General features: G+C 37.8%; 1 protein-coding gene and 1 long non-coding RNA gene across 2 annotated transcripts; both read left to right on the forward strand.

Moving 5' to 3' along the window:
- The first annotated feature begins 1,813 nt into the window (after positions 1 to 1,813).
- LOC311087263 (uncharacterized protein) lies at positions 1,814 to 12,518 on the forward strand. Its single transcript, XM_084120565.1, has 2 exons — positions 1,814 to 2,006; positions 11,082 to 12,518. Exons 1-2 carry the CDS (start codon positions 1,961 to 1,963, stop codon positions 12,344 to 12,346), a joined length of 1,311 nt encoding a protein of 436 aa, XP_083976691.1. The 5' UTR covers positions 1,814 to 1,960; the 3' UTR covers positions 12,347 to 12,518.
- A 6,699-nt stretch (positions 12,519 to 19,217) lies between these two features.
- LOC311087000 lies at positions 19,218 to 19,946 on the forward strand. Its single transcript, XR_014607164.1, has 3 exons — positions 19,218 to 19,363; positions 19,444 to 19,572; positions 19,714 to 19,946. It is a non-coding gene; the product is annotated as an uncharacterized lncRNA (long non-coding RNA).
- Positions 19,947 to 21,140: the final 1,194 nt, after the last annotated feature.

The following is a 21,140-nucleotide window of genomic DNA, read 5'->3' on the forward strand; positions in this document are numbered from 1 at the left end:
CAACAGTGACTGACAGCTGCCGATGACGAGCGGGAGTAACATTCGCACTGGACTTTTTATATTCAACTGGGTTTTATATTCAAATGGGGTTAAAAACCTGTGTAAATATATTTACCATGGTCCATTTATGTGCATAATAAAAATAATACACTAGCCTATAAAATCGCATCAAGGTAAGATATAAATGAACATTTGAATCTTTGGCTAAGCCTTAAGTATGACCTGAAACATCCTTAATACCATGTCCTCCAGTAAAATATAAAACATAAAAATGACAATAGCCAATTCTGGCTCCATAGCATATCAAATGAATTGTCAGGATGGCAGCATACTCTCGCACCGTTGCTTGGCGCCTGGAGCCGTAATCGGGAACACCTGGCTGCGCAATTAGGAAATCCTACGGAGGCTACATGGTGCGTCCTTCGGAGGACGCATAGGCTGCATCCTTGAAGTCTTCAGTCCTTCGAAGGATGCAGCCTTCACATTGGGACACAGCTATTGTTTCTTTCTCCTCCAGGGGGCGATCGACAGGCTTTTCTCTCTCAGTCTACAAGCAACACACAACTCTGAGCGCTTGTTCTTTTGTAACCCGCTCCTTTCCTCAGCTTCAATTAGTCCAGAGGTTCCCAAACTTTTTTTGTCTGCCGAACACTCAGATTTGAAGCTAATATTTCAATATTTCCACACAAATTCGCATGTTCATGATTTTCATACGTTAGGAACGGTCACAAGAAGACATGCATGTAAACTGATGAAATTTAATCTTTTCTTTATTTTCGGTTTACTTGTTTAATTTTATTCGGTTTTATTTTAATATAGGGCTGTGAGTATAGGGCCTATTGATATTATTATTATAAAATTGTTTTAACTCTATAAAAATGAAGATATACAATGCATCCGGAAAGTATTCACAGCGCAAGTTTGTTTGAAATCTACTAGAGTTTGTTTTACTAATGCAAATTTAGTAAAAATAAAAAGTGAAAAATTCACATTTATACCCTAATGATATTGAAAACTTATTGGCATTACTGAATGTATTGATGTCCCATTAAATGAAGATACAAAATTATTTGTCCATATTAATATAGTACATTGAATAATGCTTCCATAAATAAATAAGACATGGCCATTGTGTCACTATTGTCTACATTATCCATTGGGGCTTTAATTTTGATAATCGCCGCTTGTGTCTATATTGTATTATTTGTCATTTATAATTTAATTGAAAATAAGTGTAATATATATATTTATATTTATATTTATATTTATATTATGGTTTATAATTTATAGTTTTTAATGTCACACACATAATTTAGTTAACTATGAAATTTTGCACTTATTTCTTTTACATGTATGGAAAACCAATTTATGCATGCTTTGGATTTTTGATATCTGTATAAGATTTTGAGGGTCATAGCAATTCTGGAAATTCAGTAGCCTAACATTAAATATGATCTTCTCAATGTTTTCAGCCCTATGATGAGCTCAGTAATATGGTCTAGGATTGTCCTTCATGTCTGCTCATTTAAGATCCAAGTCCATATAAAATCCAAGTATTTTGGCTACATAGTAAAGCCATGGATGGGGACAGAGTGGACTTTTCTTTTTTTTTTTTTTTTTACTGTTTATATTTCAACAACAAATTGGAGTATAAATAATTATTACATTTAAAATGTTTATATCAACCCTATATCGAGTTCAGTTACCTTAATTTATACTGAAACTTGATTTTTTTGTTATGATTTTAGCTAAATGAAAACTTTTAGTTTTTAGCCCTCCATACAGCAAGGTGGTGCCAAACCGCCATTAACTCAAAGAAGAAGACGACGACGACGAAGTAGAACAGATTGTAAATAAACGTTTAGTAACGTTAAAGGTTTCTAAGTTTTACGGAACCTTAATAAAACGTCAGGTATATCGCTTTTTAAAAATGAATCATAATAAATTGTAGCTCGTGAACATGAGTGAGGCAGAGCCCTGCAGAGTGAACACTGAAGAACAAAGAGGTTGGTGATCATTCTTGAGTCTCCATTAATTACTGCTGGTAACATAAAAAACATCCGTTCACTAGACTTATTTTTAAAAATATGTGACCTGTGAAATAACATTAAAAAATGTACAGCTAATCGTTTTGCTAACTTTCAAGAGAAACTGTCTGTTCAAAATGGAATTCCAGCTAAAGTGGCCACCATTATCAAAAATGATATGACATTTTAATACATTCTCAATAATCTTTTATGGAATTGTGTTAAATTAAGTGTTAAATGTCCAACTAATTCAGTTATAAATAAAACAAATTAATGATGTTCAATTATTAACATAATGGGCTATTATTATTATTATTATTATTATTATTATTATTTATTAACAGTTAATCAATTGTAAGAAATTACATTCAATTGGTTTATTATGCATTAATGTGTTTTCATACACATTACATATAGTAAGATATGTATTTTAAATCAATATCATTCGTATATACTTAGGATAATAATTAATTGACAGTTTGGGAAGACCCGATTTTGAGGGAGGACCCGATTTGTCAAACACAGCGAGAGATACAGTGAAGAAAGCTGTTGAATTAATAACATTGCTGCGAGATATAGTGAGAAGATGCATTCAAATTCAGCGCATAATTCTCTGTTATAAATCAGAGATATCAGATCAAACTGCGCTGACGTGGAAACCAGGAGAAACAAGAAGGCTTTCAGTCCAAAATTAAGTAAAGCTTCAAGATATAGGATATACACTTATTTAAAAATAAGAAAGACATTAAATTACCATTGAAACCAGTAGGTGGTTGCAGAGGAGCGCTTGTTAGCTATTTTCACTGCCTAATATATATATATATTTTTTCACTTGTTTTTCTTTTGAATGAATATTTAGACATTATGAATGATAATAATTTAAGTTAATTTTATCCACATCTCAACTCAAGCTCAGTGCTTATTGTCAGCCCACCAGCGCTAGCGAATCAGGGGCTGGCGCAACTTTCTGGCTTCGGTGCTGCTGCCCTCAAATGTTAGTCTGGTGTCCTGTGAACTTCAAATAAAACTGCACATTGTAATTTCTGTAAGTTAAGTCTATTTATTACCAAGTCATTTGTCAGTAATACAGTAAAATGCGGGAAAATGTGAATAAATACTTAAAATTAATAAAATGAAATGAATAAAATTTCAGTAAGGGGCTACAGTGCTTTTTTTGGTAAAAAAAAAAAGTTTAGTCTGAACTCTTAAGCCCTGTTTGTGATATTCAGAGATATTAATAAGTTAATATACTTATTATTGTGATATTCACAAAGCCACTGAATTATTTGTTGGAGTGGCCAGGTATTTAGTATCTTTAGCATCCGATTTAACTTTTAAAGACAGAAAAAGTATCATACTAGTATATGAATAAATTAATTCAATAAAATTACTATTACAATCTAGTTTTCAGCCATTTTTTTACTCTGACTTATTAATTGTTGGTTTAAATTAAAAATGTACATGGTTGCTGCACCTGATGAATATCAGCCACCTGACAACATTAATAATTACAGGGAATACAGTCCCTGACAAAAGTCTTGTCGCTTGTGTACAAATTGACCTGAAGTGCCGCTGAAATATATTTCTAATCAAGATGTTTTACAAGAAATGGCTCATTTTAATCCCAACAGCTTTTGTAATAATGTTTCAGTGCAAAACGAAACTGTCAAAAAGTATTCTAATATTCACAGCTTGGTAAAGCCCATTGAGTCAATTTTTGCAAAGACATAAGTGTTGTCGCCTTGTCATATGAGCTTCACCTGTGACTAAAAATGGGTCAATTAGGTCTCAGGTGTGTATAAAAACAACCCCAGTACACTAGACCTTCACATCAACTGCAACTAGACCTCTGCAAACATGCCTAAGATTCACCCTGAGACTAAAGTTTTGATTATCAAGAGGCTGAAGACCAGATCCACTGCTGATGTGGCAGACACCTTCAATGTGTCTCAGCGTCAAGTAAAGAGGATAAAAAAAACATTTGAAGACACTGGAGACGTTTTTGACAAGCCCAGGTCAGGCAGACCCCGCAAGACAACTGCTCGAGAGGACCGTTTGTTGGCTCGAAAATCCAAGGCCAGCCCATTTTCCACTGCAGCAGAGCTCCACGAGACCTGGTCACCTGAAGTCCCTGTGTCAACCAGAACAATTTGTCGGATTCTGTCTCGAAATGGCCTCCATGGTTGAATCAGTGCCCAGAAGCCAGCACTAAACAAAAGACAACTGAAAAACCGTGTTGCATTTGCCAAGGCCCACAGCCTGCTAAAAGGATGGATGCTGGAAAAGTGGAAGAAGGTGGATTTTTCAGATGAATCTTCTGTTGAATTACACCACAGTCGCCGCAAATATTGCAGGAGACCTACTGGAGCCCGCATGGATCCGAGATTCACCCAGAAAACAGTGAAGTTTGGTGGCCAGTATGGGGGTGTGCGAGAGATCTGCAGGGTGGAAGGCAACATCAATAGTCTAAATACCAAGAATTCTTAGCTACCTCTTATATTCCCAACCATAAAAGAGGCCAAATTCTGCAGCAGGATGGTGCTCCATCGCATACTTCCATCTCCACATCAAAGTTCCTCAAGGCAAAGAAGATCAAGATGCTCCAGGATTGGCCAGCCCAGTCACCAGACATGAACATCATTGAGCATATGTGGGGTAGGATGAAAGAGGAAGCATGGAAGACGAAACCAAAGAATATTGATGAACTCTGGGAGGCATTCAAGACTGCTTTCTTTGCTATTCCTGATGACTTCATCAATAAATTGTATGAATCCTTGCCAAACCGCATGGATGCAGTCCTTCAAGCTCATGGAAGTCATACAAGATATTAAATTTGGATCTCACAGCACCACTACTTAATTTGCTGACATATTTTTGTATTTGCAGTAAATTTGTTCAATTTCTGTATAGGCGACAAAACTTTTGTCTTGCCAAAATTTGACCTTTCTGTCTTGATTAAATGATAAATCTTTTTTCAGTGAAACTAATTTATTTCAGTGCATTAAACATCATTTGGGAGGGTTTTAGCTTTTCATATGAGCTATTTCTAACACCAATTGATTAATTAAAAGTCAGGTTAATAGCAGGTGTTTCTACAAAATAGATAAGCGACAAGACTTTTGTCAGGGACTGTATATGGTGAATACTGATTTTTTTATTTCAATTACAAAAAAACAAAATATACAAGTGAAGTAAAAGTAGTAAATTAATCAAAAACAGAATAAATCGCATGCCATCACATTCTGAACCATTTTGTGAATGAATGACAAAGTCATGTTTTATATTGATACAAAAATAATAATCCATTGAGTTCACTGAGATTTTGCATTTAAAATATCAACACTAAATAATAACTAGAACTACTAAACCAAACGGGTTGGCTTGAAATGTTAGTTCAGCATGGTTCAGGTGTGCATACAAAAGCAGTCCCAGTCTGCATGTTTTAGCCGTTTCTGATTGAAAACAGTTCAGCACATGTTCCAGTTTGTGCTTCTTTGACAAAATTGATACAGACTTTCAGCTGTTTGCAATGAGCAAATCAAACAAAAGTAATTGAAATAGCTCAACACAACAAATGTTTCAAGTGTGTTCCCCAAATTCAACTGAAAATTCAACTCCAGTGTGAGCCAGGGCTTTAAACGGGATGTGCTGGGCTAATATCCTTGGACCTGTAACACAGAGCCCAAAACCATGCTGGGTTTCCACTGTCGGGCCAGAAGCTCCACAGCACTTCACTAAAACCCACCCGTAACACGCCTCTCTGGAACAACGTCACACAAACCCATCATTTCATCAACAAATGGAAGTTTATCAGAAAACTAATCAGAAAGAAATCACTGGAAACTAGTGAGATCGCAAAACAAACATGATAAAAGCGTAAAATAAAAGCGATAAAAGTTTGTTTAAAGGGGACATATCATGAAAATCTGACTTTTTCAGTGTTTAAGTGCTATAATCGGGTCCCCGGTGCATCTACCAACCCAGAAAACGTGAAAAGTGACAACCCAGTAACTTTGTTTTGGTAAGCCTTTCTCTGCAAGCATGTCAAAAAATAAGCCGATCAGATTTTTCTCCCCTTCTGATGTAGGAAGGGGATATTATTATAATATTACCGCCCCTTAATCTGTACGTTTCCACCCACAGCATCACCATTTGGTTTTCGCAAGCAACAACAGTGTAACCAGTTCTAACGCAATGGCAAATGTTCGAGCAAAGCATGCAAACTGTTCTGTCGTTGCTGCACAGACGAGCACAGAACACTATTTGACCAAAAAATGTCAGCTTGTGTAAAAGTTAAATATGATATGTCAATATAAATATGACATAAATGTATCCACTAACCATTCAGAAACGTCCAGTTATGTCTAAAAACAGGGACTGGGAGTAGCAGCTCATTTGCATTTAGAGGGACACACAAAAACGGCGTGTTTTTGTTCACACCCAAAAAGGGGCAAATTTGACAAGGTATAATAAATGATCTGGGGGGTATTTTGAGCTGAAATTTCACAGACACATTCTGGGGACTCCATAGATTTATATTACATATTGTTAAAGGGGCTTAATATGTCACCTTTAAATATTTAAAACCCAAGCATCGATGTTTTACCACAGGTTTACAGTAAAAAGTGATACATTGATCATAATGAATTAATTTGTGTAAAAATAAAGTTGTTCATAAATAAAAGTGTAATTAATAAAGTGGCTTACCATTATTTCACAAAAGAAAGCAAGTACACACGTACTTATTCAGTCACGTCTGTTTCTGTTTATTTCAGTCACGTCTGTTTCTGTTTATTTGTAATCACAGGAGTCAGGATAGTATGTTTATATCACATTTAGAAAGAATGACAATTTCTTCAAATATGCCACCAAAAATATGCCACTCTCTCCCAGTACAGTTATATTTTCAGTCAGAGAAACTTCTGTTACATACGAGAAACAGCAAACAAAACGAAAGTTATTCGTTTGAGCGGCGCTGCGCGGGACGTTTAGCGGTTTTAAATCGTGGGCTGATCTCAATCACACGACGCGACACTGTTATTACACAGTGCTGGGAGATCCAGTGAGAAAGCGTTTGAATTCACTAATAACATCGCAGCGAGATCTAATTGGAAGTAAATTTGATGCAGAATTCTCTTATAAACCACATATGTCAGATCAAACAGCACTGAAGTGGAAACCAGGACAACCTTAAAAATTTCTACCCAACTCGAAAAAGGCAAAGCGAATAACAAACTCTGTCGCAATATTTATTGCCAAATCACCATTCTTCCATTTGTTTGATTAATAAAATATATTGGAAGTAAATTCATTATGGATCATTACAAATTCTTGCTTTAAAAGTAACAAGTAGTCTCTCAGTGCGAAAAAAGAAAATTTGTATAGGAAAAAAAGATGCATCGATAATCGTTTTATCATTGAATGGCAGCCCTTCGAATCGTAATTGAATCGAATTGTGAGGTGCATAGAGATGCCCACCCCTATTATTTTATGACATATGCGGAGCTAAATATGGATATCAGACAGTCCGGTATAAAGAGAATTGACTACTGACAGATAAAATTAAAACATGATTGTGATAGCCTATATGATTTGTCTGATTTCTTCAAGCGGTCATATTTACCATGTTTACTATGGTAATGGTTAGTGCGCATAGTCTTTTGCATCGCGTAAAAATATTTCTGCCTTATATGGTGATCAGAATCCACATCGGGTCACAAACAGAAGTTATTTTAAACACTCGCTGCTGTCTGAAAGTAATTTTTGAGCTAAAATATTTTAAAAGTCTTTAAAGGGGACCTATTATGCAAAATTCACTTTTGTATGGTGTTTGGACATAAATGTGTGTTGGCAGTGTGTGTACACAACCACCCTACAGTGATAAAAATCCACTCACTCCTTTTTTTTAATCCCCATGAATCATAAGCAGTCTCTCCAAACAACTCGTTTTCAGAATGTGGCTTTAGTGACATCACTAAAGCCACAGGCCCCGCCCCCGAATGTTGACTGACACTGCCGTTATAACTTAGACCCGCCCTGATCGAGTTCACTGCGAGTTGTACACATCAGCCATTGCTGCAGCAATGCACTCACGAGAAGCGTTGAAGCATCTCCCAAGCGTTGAAGGTGTTGTAGCAGGATGTATTCATTCACATAGCTCTCTTTATTTACTCTTGAAATCTGCCAGCCAGTGAAGACGAGGTGGATTCATTTTGTTTTCAAAGAAAATGCTCCCTCAACTCTACAGAAATTTATGTAAGTTACTTATGCACTTCTTATACTGTTTACTCAGCTCTAACAGCGATTTTCTGAAGAAAAACTGATGCTTCATCTCGTGTGACATACAGTAAACTTTATTAAACTCATCAGTATATTTTGTGTCATCATTCAGACAATTCAGATCGTCAGACGGAGTCCTACAGCAGGCTTGCATTAATAGTGTATACAAGCAATGCCAAATAGGTTATAATCATAATTAAACTAAACTATACCTTTTCCAACTCCATACAGCATATATTCTCTGACTCTGTAGGCATTTTTATGGTCGAAATGAACACCAATACTGTGACTGTCTGTTTTATTATTATCATCTTCCCTGTTCTAGCTCTGATCGCGGGATTCGCGGCTGCTTAGGCTCCGCCCCCTGTGACGTGAACCAGCAGCTCATTAGCATTTAAAGGAGAAGCACTAAAACAGTGCGTTTTTCACAGACCCAAAAAATGATGATTTAAACGTGCTGTAAATAAAATTCTGTTGGGTATTTTGAGCTAAAACTTCACATACACACTCTGGGGACATCAGAGAATTATTTTACATCTTGTGAAAAGGGGCATAATAGGTCCCCTTTAATGCTGATTAGCTGGTATATGGAATCATCCGGCGCTGCCGTCTCCAGACTCAGGTAAACTCCGCCTCTGTTAATGATCACTCCTCTAGCCCGAGTTGGCCCACTTTGGACCAAGGTATTCGGCAGGCCAAAAAACCCTGGGCGCTGGCCCAGAGGAAGCCCCAACGAGGCCCAATCAAGCCCCGGAAGAGACAGTGGAAACGCGACAGGCCCTGGCACGCACTAGCACGCCTGCTTTTGGCCCGACAGTGGAAACGTGGCTAATGACGCCCAAGCTTAAGCTTCCTCATTGATGGCATGATGTTTTCTCCAAGGATTTCCTGACACTTCAGTGAATCCATCTTGCCTTCCACACGTTGCAGGTTTCCAGTGCCGGAGGATGCAAAGCAGCCGCAGAGCATCACAGATCCGCCATGCTGAACTGAGAGACAGAGTTCTTTACAGCTAATGCTTCATTCTTCTTCCTCCAGACATACCACTGATCCATAGGGCCGAAAAGATACAGTTTTGTTTCATCGCTCCACAGAACAAAATCCCCAAACTTCTGTGGCTTTTTAAAATTATTTCGAGCAAATTGTAGCCGACTTTTCTTGTGCTTTTGGGTCAGTAGTGGTTTATGTTATGCGTTTAGTATGCTCCTTACTGTGCAGCTGAAATCTCAGTGTCTGTTCCCACCAATCTTGCTGCAGGTCTTTTGCAGTCACTCAAGGGTTTTTCTGAACCTGCCTTTTCAGAAATCTGGTTGCATCCATTGATAGCTTCCTTTTTCTCCCCCGTCCAGGTAGTGTAATCACTCTTCCTTTAACTTTGAACTTGTGAACTGTGCATCCGACGGTGTCTCTTGGAACATTTAGGCTACGCTCAGACTGTCAGCCAAATCCGATTTTTTTGCATATCCGATTGAAATCTGATCAGATTTAGCAAGTGTGCATGACAATTTGTTTTTTACAAATCTGTTTCAAGCTACATTCATAAGTGGTTTGAAATCCTATTCAAATCGCATTTCTGAAAATCCGTTTCTGTCTGCTCTGATCGGATTTTGCGTGGTTTATGTGAATTTCTCACGGCACGTAAAACAAACGGCAGACGTTGTTATAGGAAACATGCTTAAAGTCGCTATCGAAACAAGGCTGTGTTGTTGCAAAGTGCAGGACAAGCAGAAAATGACAACAAAACGGAGACATGTTTGTAACCGACTGAGACAACAGCGTGGAAAAAAGCAGACAACATCTCTATTGCAAAACCGTCCATGTTGCGGTTGTTGTTGTATTTGCCGTATTCCTACCAATCCGACGTCATTGCCATAGAAATCAATGCAGATATTTTCCCGGAAAACGAAAGAGCTGCATGGACACACAAATCGGATCTGAACAGTTGCAATACACAGTGTGGACGTCAATAATTTTAGGTCAGATTCCAATCGGATATACAAATAATAGGATTTGGACGGACTGTGTGAATGTAGCAATAGTTCTTTTGCTATCTTTTTGTATCCTGTTCCTTGTTTGTGAAGGGCAATGATATCTTCTCTAAACTTTTTGGTCCATTCTTTTGACTAAGCCATATTTCTAACATGCAGTCAAACGTGACACTCAACAAACCTAGCCACTTCAGACATTTCATGTGTTCTAGCTCAAGCACACCTGGTGTAACTAATGAAGCCCTTGATTAGTCGCATCAGGTTTGCTTGAGACAGCACTTGTTTTGCAGATGTGTGCTGTCGAGAGGGATTCGATTCAGGGGGTTGAATCATTTTGAGACTGCAGAAGTCATTAAAAGTTGAATTTTCATTTGAATTTTGGAAAACCATTTGTTGTGTTGAGCTATTTCAATTATTTTTGTTTGATTTGTTCATTGCAAACATAATAAATAAAGATTATAAATATAAATTATAGATAGATTACAACTGGATATATATAATTGTACATTGAACAGGCGTCTACTTGGATGGCTGTATTAGCTTTTGCTATGCTAGCAAGTTCAAACATGTAATTTTTTTATACAATAAAAACGCAAGTACGCAAGAAAAAGTGAGGTTACGCTACAGATTAAAATACAGAAGTGCCTGTACTGTGAAGTGCCAGTACTACCGGCCCACTTATTAACATGAAAATTAAAACTACAGAATTAATTTGTCAGTTACTCTTATTTCATTCTGTTTGACATTTGTCTAATTAAATTTTGACATTTTAATGTGTTCACTTTAGGTCTGATGGAGGTGAAAGAGGAATGTCAAGACATAAATGAAGCGGAGGAGAAACATCAGTATCCGGAACCTCACAATTTTAAACCTGAAGGAGAATCTTTGACTTTTGTGAATTATTATTTTCAGTTTTTGAAAAAAAGATCTCAAAGAAAAGAGGTACAACATTCTTTCACATGCAATCAGTGTGGAAAGAGTTTCATTCGTAAACAACTTCTCGTTGACCACATACGAATTCACTTAGGGTTGGAGCCCTTCACATGTGATCAGTGTGGAGAGAGTTTTGTGCGTAAAGCACTCTTGAATGAGCACATGCGAATCCACACTGGACAGAACCCTTTCGCATGCCTTCAGTGTGGAAAGAGTTTCTCTAATGAGGGAGACCTTAAGCTTCACAAGGAAATTCATATTGGAGTGAAACCTTACAGCTGTGATCAGTGTGGAAAGAGTTTCAGACGTAAAGGACTTCTCAATGATCACATGAGAGTTCACACTGGAGAAAAACCTTATTTATGTGCGCAGTGTGGAAAGAGTTTCATCCGTAAAGCACTCCTAAATGATCACATGCGAAGTCACACCGGAGAGAAGCCTTACAGATGCTCTCAGTGTGGGAAGGGTTTCTCACTTAGAGGAAACCTTTATTGTCACATGAGAATTCACACCGGAGAGAAGCCTTACAAATGTGATCAATGCGGGAAGAGTTTCACATTGAAAGGAAAACTTAAGCATCACTATAGAATTCACACTGGAGCGACACCTTTCACTTGCAATCAGTGTGGGAAGAATTTCGCACAGTCAGACAGCCTTGCGTATCATCTGCGCTCTCATGCTGGAATAAAGCCATTTATATGTGATCAGTGCGGTAAAGCATTTATTTTGGGATCACGTTTAAAACAACACATGAACGTTCATGCAAATGAGAGGCCTTACATTTGTTCTGTTTGTGGAAAGACTTTTTCACGTCTGGACTGTTTTAAAATGCACCATAAAGTTCATACTGGAGTGAAATCTCATGTGTGCTCTGAGTGTGGGAATAGCTTCGGCAGAGCCGGCGACTTGAAAATTCACCAAAGAATCCATACTGGAGAAAAACCACACAAGTGTTCACATTGTGACAAGAGTTTCAATCAGTTAGGGCAGCTGAAAATACATGAGCGAGTGCACACTGGAGAGAAGCCGTACCAGTGCCCTTCATGTGGAAAGAGTTTCAGCTCATCAAGTACTCGACAGATTCATGTAAAGAAGCATTGTCCAAAATTGTCAAAGTGAGCCATCTGATCTACAACAATGAGCAGATGATGAGTGAAGATGAGGAGTTTCATTCAACGAATGTTTGCTTTAAAAAAATCATCTGTATTGGTGAATATTTTGCTTGTTTAACAAATAGGAAAAAAATAATTAGTGGAGCAAAACTGATCTAATTAAAGTTATTTTGGTCATACTGATATTTCCACGGTGTTGTCTATTGCAGTTTCCCAAACCTTCTCCTAAAGTTTTATTGCACTACATTTTTTTTAATGTTTCTCTGGTCTGATACACCCGTTTCAAGTCTTGCAGTCTTCACTAATGGGCTGATGAGCAAATTGGGTGTATACAAAGACGTACAAAATTGCAGTGTTGGGAAAATGTGACTACTTAGACTTCTGATTCCATAATTACAGTTCCTTAAAACTACGCACACACAGACACACTACAAGAATTTTTGCCCAGTGCACACTTAAAAGATTCAGTGGGTCTCATTCTCTAAAAACTGTGTGGATTATTTTGTGTGCATGCACAGGAGAAGTTGTCACAAAAAAAATCTGCCTATTTCACAACGTGTGTATGCACGTGAATTTCTTCTTAACCCTGCTCTAAGGTTATCAATTTTTATATAACACCCCATATCATCTCCATATAAGGGCTTTCCACACAAACTTTACAGACATTCATTATTATCATCAATACAAGCTATTGAATCATGGGGTGTACTTAGTTCTTCACACATGGCTTCTCCATTTGGGCCTAGTTTATGTTAAAGGTCCACTTCAGTGCCTTGAAACGCTCACCATTGTTAAAATGTTTTGACATAGTAGGCTTGTTTGCGATGCGGCTTGCCTCGCCTGAAATGTATGTGAGAGTAGGCGGTTGCAGTGAGGGGAGGAGTGAAAAAAGCGCAGGCAAGACGGACAGTTCTCTCTTCTCGCAGTGGATCAGATACCTGTGAGATCAAAGATGGATATTGCGGGATTCACAGGATTCACGCTCGTGCACAGTGTTGCTAATAAACTGGATGTAATTTAAGTTCTGTTGCTTTTATATGAAAATAATTATAATGAACAAGACACCCATTTAATTACATACCAAATATGTGTTTATAAATCATTTTTACTTTAATTACAGACATGTTTTAAATATATTTGTATAAATAGGCCTATGACAACAATCAAATAACCCATAGATCACACTGTCAGAGAGTTTGGGAATACTAACACATAATTTATACACATAAAAACATGAGATCAGAGTTTTAAAATCAAAATTTTTAAAAGAGAACAATTCATCACGGTTGTTTAAACCAATGAGCAATAAGCTGTGTCGTCAGCAAGTCGTTTCCCATCATGCTTTTGATCAGCGCAGTCGGTGGAGAGCAACTGCGCTCGACTGCAGAATCCGACACGTCCGCCTTGCGATCGCGAGAGTTTTTTGACATACGTCAGCATGACATCAGAGCAAGTCGGACCGCACTCGGACACATTTCTAAAGCCGCCTTTCCACTGCGCACGACATTCGCATTCACCCCCTGGTGTCAGTCGCAAGGAACTTTGAAATTGGTCGTGAAGCAACCGTTACCCTCGGCGATTCACAATGGTAAAATTAATGCTTTTAATGAATATAATGCATGCATGAATATATCCACACAAAACGAATGACCCTCAATACATCTAATATAAAAAACAGTAGATTTTATAGAGCTAATCAATATAAATATTGATTTAATAATGATACAAATATTTTTTCAGCCATTATTATTAATAACCGTCATTTTGCAGGAATAGCGTTTACAATAAAGTATTAAAATATTGGCAATTCTAGCTTCGCGCTCATAGTTTTGATTAGAATACATCACATCCGGTCGACCGGTCGCATACGGTCTAGCCGCAGAAGTTCAGATATTTCAACGCATCCGAAGCTCAAATCGGATCCGAAATTTCCGCATACGCATATGATCGGAACTCCCCGCAGCTCCCGTACGACTCTCCATTGGAAATGAATGACTTCCGGTCCGACGGCTGTCGTTTGTCGTTTGCAGTGGAAAGGCGGCTTAACCGGCATGCATCTCGCGGTGATCACCGGTGATCGGTTCTGCGCAGATTTTGCTCATCTCAAACAAGCCCATCCACTGAAACAGTAAGACAGGACGGGACATATCAAACAGCTCCTCCCCTTTTTTAAAACATACAATAGCGTTTAGTTTATATACTGTGTCTCCTCCTAATCTCCCCCATATGATTTTAAAATATAGTAGTATTCTGTGCAGAATCCGATATGTTTTCTGGACTGGAGCAGACTGTGTGCGGTTCGCCTGACACTAACGTGAAACCAGACTTTATTCGCCCCACTGGTAAGCATATTTACACTGTCTGAATCGTTTCAGTGGTGTAGTCCTAAAACGAAAAGTGGTATACTATTACCCCTAACAAACCACAACACACACACACACACACACACACAAAAAACAGAAGTCACAAATGTTTGTTTGTTTGTTTATTAGTAATATGTCAATTATTATTACATTTCAATTATATTTAAAAATGTATGCTTTGCTTATTAAATTACAGTATTTTCCAAAAACATCTACTGTATTGTTACTGATTTACATTGCCGTGGCCCGTGACTGTGGGTCATGTGCAGTGCGATTTCGTCTTGCCCAGGACTTTACATAGTTTTCTGGGTTAAACAGTGAAATTGGTGGGCCACTGAGGTTGGTCATCATCAAATTTGAAACAAGAAGCACAGATCTCTTCTTAGACACAATTGAATTAATAACACTGAAACCTCTTTCGCACTGCAATGTAACAGGAAAGGTCTGCAAGCAGTTCTTGAGAGGTTTCAAATCCTGAGGTTTAGTTTAGAGAGATTCAATTAAGTCTCTCATTCCCCTAATGGCTTTGTTAGGGCACAAATTAAAACATGCATAGTATTGCATCTCGTTTGTCAGATCCATCGCGTTGACCGTTTTGCATGTCCTCGCACAATTATGTAGAATTGGTTCAGATTTAGTTGATATTTGTGAATGTATATGTTACTGTGCCCTTTATTTATTGAATTATTAACTTGTATTTGTTGGTGGTGTCGTTTATTTAGAATTGTTCCGTGCCAAGCATGTATGTTCTAACGTAGTAGCCTTAGCTGTAGCAAATTAATTGCAATATTATTTTGTGTTTTGGACAGTTAGGGCATTCATCGTACTACTAATGAAATGTAAGTTGTCAGTACAACCGTTTTTTTTTTTTATATATATATATATCTTGAATCGGCCATTCAGGTGAGGCTGTGGTTTACAGCAGTTAACGTTAGCTTAGCGCAGTTTTTGAACGAAGCGCGCTACTGATGATTGGTGCTCGATTAGATAAGGCAATTTTATCGTTATGTTGACTTGCAGTGTTTGTGAATTCAAATGCGTTTCATTGTCTGAATGTCTGAAGCACTGCAGAACCCACAGACATGTTAACAATGTATTTTTCTTGTGTGGCCATAAAGATTGTGGAAGAAAGTTTTCCTCATTCAACTGCTTTGCTGTTCATATGTCACGAACGCATCCAGACAGGAGGGCCACACAAACTTGGAACCGGAATGTGTCTGTTCAATTAAAGTGTTCAATAAGTTTGTGCAGTGCAGAATATGCAGATGTTAAAGGGCTTGTGTCTCACTTGAGTAGCCACATACAAGAGGGACTGACTGTAACTTGTCCTTTTGATGGATGTTCTAAGACTTTTAATGTAAAGACATCCTTTTCATCTCATATTTCCAGATATCATAGAAGGTGGGATGTCACCCAGATAACACCTGTTCATCTATGTGAAGTTGCAGAACAGTCTTCTCCAGGTGAGGGAGCACATGATGTTGATAGTGTTCCTGAAGAAATTGATGTGATTAATACAGAGTGTGACGAGTGTCCCGAGCCCACATCAGCGTTGCCCTGGGAAGTTACGAGGAACACCTGCTTGCCTCTCATCACGAGCTGAGCAGTCACACCTGCAGCTCGTCAGCTCGGCTGTATATAAGCTGTGTGTTCAGAAGGGAAAGTCTCTCCCCAGGAGAATACGAAGGACTAATCCTCTTGTTCTCTCTCTCTCATGTCCTTTTCATTTGGAACATTTCACAAGAACTGTTCTCAGAGGGGCTGTTAGGTCTTAATGTGACAGTATTACGTGCTGTACCTTCCAGTCCTGTGGCTGCAGTGTTTTCCGTCTCGACCCTCATCTGGACGCTGAAGGAGGTCTCTGTGTTTATAGCTGATCTCCATATACTCTTTCTCTTCGTGATGAGTTCACACTCAGCCCGTAACAACACGAGACAAATCACTGCTCTCCCACAGAACATCTTTGTTTGATAAACAAAAACACAAAATCTGGCTACGATATGTGTGTGGAAGCAGCGCTGCCTCAAATCAAGCAAGTTCCAGTTTCAAGACACTTTTTAATCTCGTAACACCTGTTATATAACATGTTATTTCACTTGCTCGCCCTTGTGTTGTTCCAAACCTTTACGAGTTTCTTTCTTCTGTTGAATACAAAAGAATATATTTTGATTACCCAATAGTTGACAGTAGCCATTGACTTCCATATAGGAAAGAGATACTATGGAAGTCAATGGCACATCAACTGTTGGGTAATCAAAATATATTCTTTTGTATTCAACAGAAGAAATCATACAGGTTTGGAACAACTTGAGGGCGAGTAAATGATTATTTGTGGGTGAATTTTCCCTTTAAGCCTTAAAATGTGTCAATTGGTGGTTTACTTGTCAGAGGGAATAAAAAGAAAAATCTAATTTATTCTGAAGCTATATTCTCATTAAAAAAATTTCACTTGCCACATCAAAAAAATCCACCTGTCCCAGACAAGCGTTAGTGTCAAGCCCTGATTAAATAAGTACTCAAAGTAAGAGTTTATTCAACCCTGTCTGCATGTTACTCTATTTCAGTTTTATTCATTTCATTACTTGATTAACTAAAAATTGTTTTATTCATTTCTTTAAGAGTTTTCCTGGGAATAAATCCTGAAGGAGGGTCAAAGGCTGAGATGAAGGGAACAAAACAGCAACACTTTCCTCCAAGACTGTTGAAGGTCCTGTGTGACTTGAACAACTTTGAAAATCCATGGAAAATTTGAGGGTTTGAAGCTCATAATGGAGTTTGGACTGAACAGTAGTTTTGCTCAAATTGGCTCATGGAAAAAGGTAATAACCCAAGCGCAAACACATGAAGCCCTGCGTCCCAATTCATGCTCTTCTCTCAAGGACAAATGGAACATTTTAAAGGTGCCATAGAATGTGAAATTGAATTTATCTTGGCATAGTTAAATAACAAGAGTTCAGTACATGGACATGACATACAGTGAGTCTCAAACACCATAGTTTTCTCTTTCTTATTTAAATCTCGTTTTTGAAAAACACCCCTGAAAAACGGGCGAATCTCCACATAACACCAACTGTGACGAAACCGATGGGATCATTAATATGTACGCCTCTAAAAATTTGCATATGCCAGCCCATGCTCAGTGCCAGGCGAAACTGCACAGCCGAATCATCGGAAGTTCTGCAGGTGAAGAAACAAGATCTATCTATAATCTATCTATCTATAATCGGATACCGCTACAGTTTAATTCGAAGTTGTTTAGTTGCTCTGCCCATTTCACCACGGACTGTTACAACAATATCAAGCAGCCAGGCTTCTCTCGGCGTCTCAAACGGACGAAGGGGGCAATTTCAACTAACGTTATATTCCCGCAAGCGGCAAGTAGGGATTTTATTAACGATAATTTACATTGTGTTATCTAGATCCAGCGCGATATTGTTTTTTCCTCGAGAGACATCATGGCTTGCAAACGAGCGAACGAAGCATGGCAGTTGCTCAGTGTTTGGTTGTACAAATGAACACAAAAATATTTTTTTGCTCCTTCATCCGAGCCTCTGGAGAACCAGTGGGTTATGTGAATTTCTGATGTGTAATTGTTCAAATTCAGACAGATAATCTTTCTTTCAAAGTCGTTCAACACTGTTTATGCATCAGTATATCGCGTTGCAGTGATAAGATCTTCATTCACGCGATCAACAGGCTGTCATCTGCTCAGTGCTCATCACTGAAACCTTTTATGTGATGGGAATAGATCTAAATACTTAAAAAACTTCTCATGATTCGTTAATCCCGATAGCTGTAATAGTAAAAACATATAAAAGCTGTAATAGTAAAAGTTTTCCAGATAGCTCTACATGTAATGCCAGATATTTCATATGCAAGCATGTCAGCCAATCACAGCAGTGGGCGTTTACACTGAAGTCTCACAGCAGACACGCCCCTTCAAACAGAGTGTTCAAATCAATGGATGAAATCAGGCTAGGAAATATGCCTTTTATTTCTAAATTATAACAAATTTTGATCTAAAAAACATACTAACATTATAAGGGCACCCCAGGAAACATTATAAAATAATAAAATAATCCATTCTATGGCACCTTTAAAGGTGACAATAGTCTTGTTATAGACAAGTCTAGAAATTATTATTAATGAACTGAGGGCAATGTTGGTGCTATGGTGTTATTATTATTATTTTTTTTTTTTTTGATGGTTGTGAATCTCTAAAATTCAATTGTTTTGAATGTTATCTTTGTTACCACTCTTTGGTGTTACATCATTATTATACCGATACATTGTTTTAATTGTCTTTTGCTCTTAAAAAGCAAAAAAAGTATTTTTTTACATTTAAAGTATTTTTTTTTTTTTATATTGCTTTGTACATTGTTATATGAATTGTTATATGAAATACCAACGTTCACAGTCAGCACTTGGAATTTTTGTAGGAAAACAAGGCCAGTTTTTTTTCTTTCTTTTTTTGCCTACAACCAGTCAGCCTGTTTTACACACGTGGAAAATTAATTGCTTGGTCACTGATGCATGGAGGCCCAGGCATTAAAGCCCTTCATCCGGCTTTATATGTGTTGATGTCTGGACAGGAAGGGCAGTTGGATAGGTTTGATTTGCAAGACTTGCCAGAGAATGAAGTGCAGTTAAAGTTGCAACAGGTAACCTATTACCACCTATATAATTAACCTGAGGAACAATTAAATGGTAATGTAATATTGTCTAAAACTGGTCTTTTTAGATCCAGCAGTGCAAAAGTGTGTGAGACCTAATTTCACTGAAGGCCTTTCTTGGTGACTGGATTGCAGATTGTGGGATACCCTGGATCTACAATGCTGGCCTTCCTGAAATGCCCAGAGTTTACAGCCTGGTCATTAAACACTTCATTTATCCTAAGTCAATATGAAAGTGTAATGTAGTCATCAAACCTAAAACAATTTTATAACAGTGCAGTTAAAATTGAAATAAACACCTTTATTTTGTTTGTTTGTTTGTTTGTTTGTTACCCCAGGTCTGCAAGCATAATTTCACAGTTCAAGGCAGGAATGAATTCATGTGGATCCATTTGGCAGACAGTGGAAAACAACTGGATGGTCTTCAAGCCTCTGTTAACTAACACACAGAAGCCACAGTCAAGAAGTGAGTTTAAAGACCTCCTTGTTGTGAACTGGAGTGATGAAGGCAGCAACCACAGACAGATTGAAGAGGATACCATCTTTGCATGGGAATGTTTACTCGAGCATTCAAGGTAGGTTGTAATATAATTGATTTATTTTGATCTATAATGTTGGTTTATGAGCTTAGTAGTTATTTCACTTGGGCCTGGTTTCACAGGTACTGGTTTTGACAGATCTTCTGACATTCATGACTGATGCTGATGCTACCCCTCCTCTTGGCTTTCCCAAAAAAGCTGAAATTTATTTTTACACACAAGAAGAGGGATCCTGGAGACTGCCTTGTGCATCAACATGCTCAATGCTTTTCCTTCCAAGAGGGGTACTTGATGAATCAGAGTTAGAAAACCTGCTGATATATGCACTAAAAGGCTCAGTTGGGTTGGGGGAAATTTAGATCTGGTTCGTTCAACTTCAGAAGACAAAAAGGCTATAGTTCACATCTAAATGAATTTCATTTTTCATAGTTTTAGCTGTGCCAGCCAACAGTTCCAAAATATAATTTTTAGTGACTGATTGTCACTAACATAATTTCAATAGTTGTTTATTGTTAAACAATTTACAGAGAATAGACTGAGAACACAGCTGCATGAAATACTATGTTCAAAATGTTTTGAAACTTGCATTATAAAATTACATTTTGTAACTGAATTCTTGTGTCGTTTGTTTAAAATATTATTATGTGTAGTGTGATAATAGATAGTTAAAAACAAATAAGTAGTGCTGTATTCCATAGTTTCCATCATCTGGTAAAGGATCCAGCATTGCACTAACTCTAAAAGTGCTTTCTGGAACTGTGATGACCCGTGTGTCATTGTCATATTCTTCTACAAAGTCACTTCCATAGTCTTCTATGTCAGATGCAGTAAGGACAAGGTTTGGCTCCATAATTAAACCAGAATTAGACAATGCCAGTGGACTCATGGCAGCCTCTGTTCTCAGACTGTGATAATTCAATTGAAGTGCATCTCATTATCTGGGTGTAGAATGTCCACATACTCCATGTACTGAAACAGCTGCCTATAAAACCCTGTTCACATCCCCCCAGAGACGTTCAATCCTTTGGTTATGCACACTTCTTCCCACAACAAAACTTCCTCGGTCTGTGCCTCTTCTTTATACTGCACAACATATACATTTTCCATACCTCTGTCTCCCCGTACTCTTACAGGAAAACCAAACTGAGAGACGCCATTTTGAAAAAATGACAGTACTGTGTTGGCACTATTGTTTGTGGCACATCTCAAATAAATAACCGTTCTGC

The sequence above is a fragment of the Abramis brama genome (assembly GCF_963993115.1).
Source record: "Abramis brama genome assembly, chromosome: 7".
NCBI classification, from domain to species: domain Eukaryota; kingdom Metazoa; phylum Chordata; class Actinopteri; order Cypriniformes; family Leuciscidae; genus Abramis; species Abramis brama.